At 34.8% G+C, this 9,047-nt stretch overlaps 1 protein-coding gene across 1 annotated transcript in view; it reads right to left on the bottom strand.

The window, feature by feature from the left end:
* Positions 1–5,258: 5,258 nt before the first annotated feature.
* The window catches only part of LOC150084791 (uncharacterized), a 129,429-nt gene continuing 125,640 nt past the window's right edge, over positions 5,259–9,047 (bottom strand). Inside the window, exon 14 of the mRNA XM_090376355.1 lies at positions 5,259–5,423. Coding sequence (XP_090232481.1) covers positions 5,259–5,423 — 165 coding nt within the window. The remainder of the gene's footprint in view (positions 5,424–9,047) is intronic.

The raw sequence follows: 9,047 nt of genomic DNA, 5'->3' as shown, positions 1-9,047 counted from the left end.
ATAACCTCCACATCTATTAACTAGTGTGGCTGGGATAAATATATATAAAACAAAACACTCCTTACACCATATATCTATTAATGTTACCATATCTATTAATTACACTAAACCATTTCTTGACATATAATTATGATTATATGTTAATTACTGTTTGTTTGTGGGTTTATATCTCAAGATTAGCTGCACACACTTGCAACATTGTGCATAAAGCATGGTACACTTAGATCTCTCCTACGATGGTCTTTTCCTAAATCCAAAATCAGGGCCTGAAGATGGATTTCAATATAAAAGCCTGAAATGCTACTAATTTTATTTAGTTATTGTGACTGTTTCGGTTTAAATAAATCAGTTTGTCCTTTATTACTAATAAACTAATTACATGTTTCATGTGGTAACATGTCTTTATTAAAAACTCCTTACTTTGCTATATTTCACTGCTAATGCTGTTTTTGATTATGAAAAATAAATTATTTCTGAATTATTTATGAAAATAAATTATTCAAAACTATTTTTCCCAAATATTTTAATTACCTCATGCTTTCCCACAAACGATACTCGGGCTTTTTAAATACCACTGGCAAAGTGCCCAGGTTTCATTCATCCTCTTGAAGCACTACTAGCAAAACAAGTATGCAGTCAAATTTTATTAATTATTTAACTATTTTTTTTTTTTTTTTTATTATTAATGTTGTCAAATATAATAAAAATCTCTCTCTCTCATTTTGTTATTTGGTTTTTTTTAGGAGCATTAGCAATTACGGCCACATTGCTCCTGGGATATGCGGTGGTCATTCCCTGACCTTTCCGCACCCTCCATATTTGGTGGCCACGGGCTTGAACACTGGTCTAATCAAGAAGCGTGTGCTACGCACTGCTGCTCCTGCCCACCTGGCTACACTCTCTCTCTCTCTCTCTCTTGGCGCCTCCGTAGCCAGGTGGGCAGGAGCAGCAGTGTGTAGCACACGCTTCTTGATTAGACTGGGGTTCGAGCCCGTGACCACCAAATACGGAGGATGCAGAAAGGTCAGGGAATGACCACCGCATATCTCTGGAGCAATATGGCCTTAGTTGCTAATGCTCCTAAAAACCAAATAACAACAACTCTCTCTCTCTCATCTCAAGATATACAGTTCTATCCCAATGTACATTCTTCTCTGAATACAGGATGTTCTTCAAAATGTCAATGTAAGTGATTAATATTTTCTGTTAATATATGCCCTGATTTTGCTTTGCAAGCAAAAGGGCTGTATGAATTAAATTTCTACTGAATCACTATCTGACTTCATTTAATGCAGTTTGGTATGCATAAAACTTTTATTTGTCACATGGCACTGTTCGTGAAAAGTGATTAGTCATCAATTCTGCAGATGCAATAGTACAAGTGTACATTTTTAATGCACACAAAATGAAAATTCTGTACATCTCTTAGGAAAAACTGTCATTGCATCTTTACATTTGTGTTCCTTGTATGAATTTTCTTAAATCAAAGAATGTAATTAATGATTCTTACAAATATTTTTAGCAGAAGTATTTGTACATGAAGAGTATTACTAGAGAAAAATAACTAGTTTTAGTTGTTTAAACAATCTTCTTCAAAAGTACCAAACAGTCGAATGCAATGCTGTTTGTCATTTGTAATGAACTATGTAACTCAGTACAACACAGAATGAAAAGGAACTATTATTTTTTTAAATTATGCCTTATCTGTGGAAATGCACATAAAATTGTAATTTACTCATCTTTTAGTTTCAAATGTTCAATAATCATACAATAGACAGTACTATCTGCCCAAGACATTTAAATTCATCTCATACAAATTGCTCTCTAATGGTATTTGTATTTACAGGTGCTAACTGCACTGCTTTTTCTCAAGCAGAAGTTTTCAAGCTGTTGTGGCAGATGATGGCCATCACCAAATTAATCAAGATAGTCATTTGCATAATTCAAAGGTTGACAAAAGCTTTACTTGAATTAATCCAAAAAAATATAAAATTTCCTCAACCTATTTAGTACTACACAGACCAAGGTCAGATTTTTCAAAAAATACAAGTTTTCCAATGCTACTAGGGTGACTAACTACAAATCACAATGAACATGTATGTAAAATTAGAACATTTCATCTACTTTCCTTATATTTATTTATTAGGCTAGGTCTAAAGCACAGTTTGCTATTGGTCAATGTCATAAATGTAGCCTTCTTTTTATTGGCAGAAATTTATGCCATAGAGGAGGCATAGATTTATGTCATAATGTAACATTAAGAGAAAGAATACCTGAAGATGATATACATAATTATTGAACTAGCTCTCTTCATTTATGCATATGAAAATATTACAAATTGGATATGTTTGTAGCCCTGGCATTAAAAAGCTCTGGTAACTTTGTGAAACTATTAGTTTTATGCACATGGCATAAAACTGATGTTGAACACTTGAGCATCCATTCTTGATATTTACATTGCTTATTTTAAACATTAATAAGATTTTCCAGTGGAAGTTGTACCACTGCTGAAAGACTAAAAATAAATGGAATTTCTGATTCATAAAGTTAGCATCTGAATAAACATGTATTCTGCAGGATGACGGCCTCCGTAGCTGAGTGGTCAGGAGCATTGGTGAGCACATGCTCCTTGAGTAGACTAGGGTTCAAGCCCCCTGACTGCTAAATATGGTTGATCTGCCAACCTGCACTGGACCAACATGGCAGATTATGATCCATTTCCTTCAACATGAATTGTTGAGGATGCTTCCATCCTGCAATGGATTGATAATGGCTGCAGTTTTTCTGCTGGATATGTCTCTATCCAAAAACCCTGTAAAAGCTTAGTGTTATTATCAATGGGGTAGCCTGCAATAATGTCACTCAAAAATTTCTGGACTGAAATTTTTTTCAAAGCTTAAGGAATGGGTATTAACTTAACAACAAATCAAACGATCTTTAACTAGCCAAGCAGAGGCTTATATGAAAAACAATACAGGTTTGGAATCTCCTCCACTGCCAGAGAGAGTACTGTGCTGAAGTAGTCTAAAATACATTTGTCCATACTGGCAAGCCCAATCATTCCTGCATGCCCACAAAGAAAACTTTCACTAAGCCTTAACCTAGCTATTCTCCAAATAGCACTGATGAACTAATTCTCTAAATTCAATTATATTAAAGTTAAATATTTAACTTAATGTTTTCAAAAACTTCATTTGTAGCTTCATATCTATGCATTTATTTTTGAAGACCAGCACTTTCAACTACTATAAGTAAAAATGGTATGGTTTTATTCACAATAGAAAGTCTATTGGTCACCAAAGTGAAGTCCATGTGTTACAAAATTTATTTTTTATTTTTTTTGAAAAATTGCATATAAACATGGTTGTACCTTCACTGTATGCAAAAAAAAAAACAGAGTAAAATTTACCACGAAATGTGCTACAATCAATTCGTTATCAATCGACCTATGTGATGTTCATGCTGTTTTTCTGTTTTCATCTGTAATTGGTTTTTAATAATTGTTGTTGACAGAGAAGACAGCCTTTCCTAAATTATTAACAAGGGAGGGGAGTGTTTTGGTTCATATGTTTTAGCTTCTGACTGTCAGTAATGTAAATTACAGTTTACATTCGGTGCATTGATTTGATTTGAAAATTAATCTTTACTGATATTACTTTTTATTAATCTTTATATTAGCTAACTTTTTAGTGCTTTCTAAAGTGAGGGTGAGTATCATCTTTGGGCCACATCACTTGCATTGCCTGAAAATAAAAAAATTTCAGAACAAAATCAGCATGACTTACAGCAAGCTATTTGCAGATGTTTATCATAGAATTATTTGTTAATTTTCTGTTCCTAATTATATACTTTAGAGCAGTTAATAATCTAATAAGTATAACAGGTATATGTGTGATGTATCGTGGTATCTGAACACAGTTATGGAGAATTTCATCTATAATTTCTGCATTCATCTGTTGTTCAAGAGTACAATCAGCTGACAAAAGTGTATGGTAATGTGTATCATTCAGAAAAACTGAAAACTGGCTTGTCTCCTATCTTAAGTTTGCCAGATAAATTTATACCTAAAGATTATTATCCATGTTCTGAATAAAACATGTTTTTTCTCTGAAGGTTTTTTTTTTTTACATAAAAAAGCTATTGTGGCAAACTTTCCCATGTCCACCAAAGTGGTAGGAAAGCATTTGGAGAAGATCACATGGGGAAAGGGGATATCTAAAAGCCATTACAAAAAAATTATCTCATAAAAAATATCCCATGAATTATATTTTTCACCTTGTTATTTTATTATTTTTTTTAATATGGAATATTACCAAAATTTTGTGGAACACCCACAAAATTGCTTCGGTTCATGGTGCCACACTTCTCATTTCAAAGGGATATAAGAATAAATAAGAACAAAATAATGTAGTTAATAAAAATAAGTTAATCATATAGAAAAAGTAAAAATTAAGTAGCTGGGCTGCCAATGCATTTGCCCTTTATTCATGCTTGAATTTCAATATTTCATATCTGGTTAGATTTATTCTCCAAAAAATGGAAAGATCCAAAAACCAACACTACATATTTCAAGGCTGCCAGATTTTAGATGTTACATCTGTATTTATAAGCAGGAATATATAAATATGTTTCTGGTTATAAATACTAATTCTAAATACATGTCATTTATTTAGCATTTTCAACTGATTAATATAAAAAAAATGAAGCTTCATTTTTCAGATCAAAAATTACCTAGCAATATCAGTTGCGTACACAAAAATTACAATACCAGTTAGGGATAAACATTATTTATTGTGTTATGCTACTGCACAGGTTATGACTTGGCTGGAAATGCAGTAATCTGTCATTATAAGAAGGCAATGCAATTGAAATATAAGTGTAATTACTATTATACCCAGAAATTGTTTGGGTGGGGCCCTCATACATTCCAAACAGTTCCAGGAATGAAATAATAAACAAATAGCAAAATAAAAAAAAAATAAAAAAAAATCTGCACTTTCTTATTTAATATATATTTAATGTTTATAACGAGAGAATTATAATTTATAATAAGAATATGAAAAGGAACTTCCCATAAATGGACAGTATTTCTGATCTCTGATATTCCATTATAGAAAGGTTTTATTGTATATAATAACATGAGAAGTCTATAATATTTCACTATATACATTAATTATCATCAAAGAAGAAGAAGAAATACATGTGAATATACAGAAAAAAACATGCTATACATGCATACTTACATATACAAATATACATTAGCTATTTGTTTTACCATATTCTTCTAATAGTTTTATCATATCCTCTCTACCCAAAATTCTTGCTGCAACTTCTGGAGTATGCCCAAATATATCTTTGGATGTAAGATCTGTTACATGCCTTAAAAGATATCTTGCAGTTTCTTCATAGCCTAATTCAAGAGCCTACAATGTGTAAAGAGACACCTTAGGAAATATGCAATCAAAAAAGTTATGGAATTATACCAGTAATACTAATTCTAAATTTTTTTCTATTTAGAAGGATGTTTTCTCATAGATAAATCTTTCATACTGATAAAAAATATCAATAAATCATTAAAAACAAGATTGCTTAACATGTTTCTTATAAAGACTCTACTTTGCCAATTGTGAAGTAAATCTGCCTTTTCCACCAATTCCTATAAGTGCAGATTGGCATGTATATATAAAAATAATGTGAGATTAAGTATAAATTGTGGTTAAAGTTACTTTTACTGTTAGTATTTGAGGAACATTTTCAAGTTTTCCAGACCACAGTATCTCTAATGTTATGTGAATTTTATGCAAAATCACATCAAACACAGGTAACGGTATTTATTATTCTTCTTGACATGTTCTGCATTACTGCAGTGGTCTGTCCTGGTCCATGCCTGTTACTATATAATGATTATGAGAGCCATTTTGTCTAACAGTAACAACACAGAAGACTTTCAGAATAACAGCACCTTCGGGGATTCAAGAAGCCGTTCTTTTGATTTTTTTGTTATCTAAAAGTTTTATTTTTAATATATTTAATGCAGAAATAATGAGGCTAAATAAGAATTCAATTTTATTAACTGCATATAAAAAACAAAAACACATTGACGACCCAATGTTATATTCTGCCATTAATACACTCTTACTGATGCCCATTCTATTTTCTATTAGTATATATCAAGTTTGTCACTGTTGTCCCTCTTTTCTTCTCTGTATGAGGTTTATTAACTTTAAAAGTCACAGTGAGGTATTTTTAATTTAAAATAAATGTAAAACAGCAGTATAATCTGTGATACAGAATTCACTTTCAAAATGGAGATACAGTAATCGCGTGACTTGCTGTTTTCTTTTTTTGGTACTTCAAGACATCTACACTGTATGTAAATATCCGATTTCAATGTGCCATTAGCTCGAATGTTCTGTTATTTGGGGTGCCATTATTTTGACAGTCTACTGCAATCTAATTTGAAGCCTTTGTGGGGAGAGAAAAAAAAAAAAATCAAAGGTCATTTTCAGCGTGGATTATACAGGGTGTTTCAGTTAAACGTTTCAGAACTTCTAAGAGGGGTAGGGTACATCCTGACAACTCGAAATCATATAGCAATGTGGGGTCGGAAATGCTTTCCTGAAGCGGTGTTGTACACAGAAGCACCATAAAGAAAAGAGACCGTAAGTGAGAAATCGTTTTAATAATACATGAAAAGAAGCAAAAGGTACATGGATTAAAGTAAGTGTTCGAAGTTTCTTCCACGGGCTACAATGCACGCCTCACATCTCCGACGCATGGACATCCGAACATTCTGGAATACTCCAGGCAGCGTGTCCAGACACAGCAACCGGAGGATTATGCACCTCGTATTGCTTTCGCACAGTGGTACCTTGGAAAATGTGCTACAAATCCCCTTTTTCCTGCTGAAGTGTTGTTTTCCGATGAGACATCCTTCACAAGGGAAGGAATTTTCAACACGCATAACGACCATATCTGGGCGGTCGAGAACCCGCATGCAATACTACGTCGTGCAGCACAGATTCGATTTTCGGTCAATGTATGGGCCGGTATTATGGGAGATCACCTCATCGGATCTTACCTGTTACCGTGTCGTCTAACCGGACCTATCTACTTGATCTTTCTGCAGCAAGTATTGCCACAACTTTTGAGAGATGAACAGATTTCTGCATCGACGCAACAGACAATGTGGTTCCAACACGATGGAGCCCCTGCCCATTATAGCGGAGATGTTCGTAACTACCTGGATGTCACATTTGGTCAACAGTGGATCGGACGTGGTGGTCCCGTGCGTTGGCCTGCTCGGTCATCCGACCTATCATGTCTTGATTTTTATTTCTGGGGTCATATGAAATCGCTAGTTTATGACACCCCTGTTGACAATGCTGAGGAGCTGGTTGCAAGAATCGCAGTAGCTGCCAAAGAAATTCGAAATTCGCCTGGAGTATTCCAGAATGTTCGGATGTCCATGCGTAGGAGATGTGAGGTGTGCAGAGAGTCTTATAATGGGGGATTTTAATTTCCCAGATAATGACTGGAATTTGTGAGTTGGTCACTCGCACACTAGCAAGGCTTTTGTGGATTTATTGGATGATTGTTTTCTACATCAGCATGTTCGTGAGGCAACAAGAGGGAGCAATACTCTTGATCTGATTATCAGTAGTGATTCTTCATGCATTAAGAATCTGCAGATAAATGAACCACTAGGTGGCAGTGATCACAGTGTGTTGAAGTGGGATTTACTCGAGGAGGTAACTACCATCAGAGGTAAAGGGAAGGGTTTTTGTTTTCGTAAAGGCGACTATGATGGTCTGAGACCGTATTTAAATTCTATACAGTGGGACCAACTGATGATGTTACCAACAGCAAACTCAAAATGGGAAGCATTCAAGGAACTAATCTTGGAGGCTACCAGGCTTTACATACCAACTAAGAAATATTGTTCAAGGTTTAGGCCTAAATGGTTGTCAGATGAACTAATGAGACATGTGGCAGAGAAGAAAAATGCATGGGATACATACAAATTAATGGGTGACATGGAAGCCTATGATAGATATAAGTTGGTCTGTAACCAAGTCACAAAGGAGATTAGGCAGGCAAAGGCAGACTACGAAAAATCCTTGGCAAAGGATGCAAAGAAAAACAGAAAAGAGTTCTTTACATATTTAAACTCAAGAAGGAAAGGGATGAATCAGATTGGTCCACTGGATATTGATGGTTCAACGGTTGAGGATCCTGCTCGGGTGGCTAACAATCTAAACGAGTATTTTGCATCTACATTCACGCATGAGGAGTTATTCAGGAAGGAGAATGATGTAGGTAAAGTAAACATTGGCAGTGAGCTGGATGATTTTGTAATAACTGAGAGGAAAGTGGAGGAGAGATTGTAGAGGATAAACATAAAAAAGGCACCTGGGGTGGATGGGATCTATCCAGTTATATTAAAGGAGGCAGCAAAGGAAGTAAGCAAACCCCTAGCCATAATTATGAGAGCTTCTTTGGACTCAGGGGAATTACCCATAGACTGGAGATGTGCAAATGTAACCCCAATTCACAAAGGAGGATCAAAGGCTGACACAAGTAATTATAGACCTGTTAGTTTAACTTCTGTTCCAGGTAAATTAATGGAGGCACTGGTTAAAGAAGCACTGCAGGATCATCTAGACAAGAATTCAGTTATAGCTCAGACGCAGCATGGTTTTGTTAAGGGCAGGTCTTGCCTGACCAATTTGATTGGATACTATGATGTAGTCACAAAAGAACTGGATGCAGGGAATAACTTTGATATTATATATTTGGATCTTAGAAAGGCTTTTGATATTGTTGCACATGGAAGACTGCTGCACAAATTGGAGCAGTGTGGCATTGGAGGCAAATTGCTGCTATGGATAAGGGGATGGTTGAGTGGCAGAAGACAGAGAGTGGTAATCAATGGACACTGCTCAACGTGCACTAATGTTATTAGTGGAGTTCCTCAGGGTTCAGTGTTGGGTCCGTTATTGTTTTCGGTGTTTATGAATTATATTGATGATGGGATATCAAGTTTA

This window comes from Mastigoproctus giganteus, chromosome 6 (assembly GCF_048544385.1).
Source record: "Mastigoproctus giganteus isolate SK-2022 chromosome 6, ASM4854438v1, whole genome shotgun sequence".
Taxonomy (NCBI): domain Eukaryota; kingdom Metazoa; phylum Arthropoda; class Arachnida; order Uropygi; family Thelyphonidae; genus Mastigoproctus; species Mastigoproctus giganteus.
The sequence above is the reverse complement of the archived record's forward strand: the minus strand, read 5'-3'. Positions and strand labels throughout refer to the sequence as shown.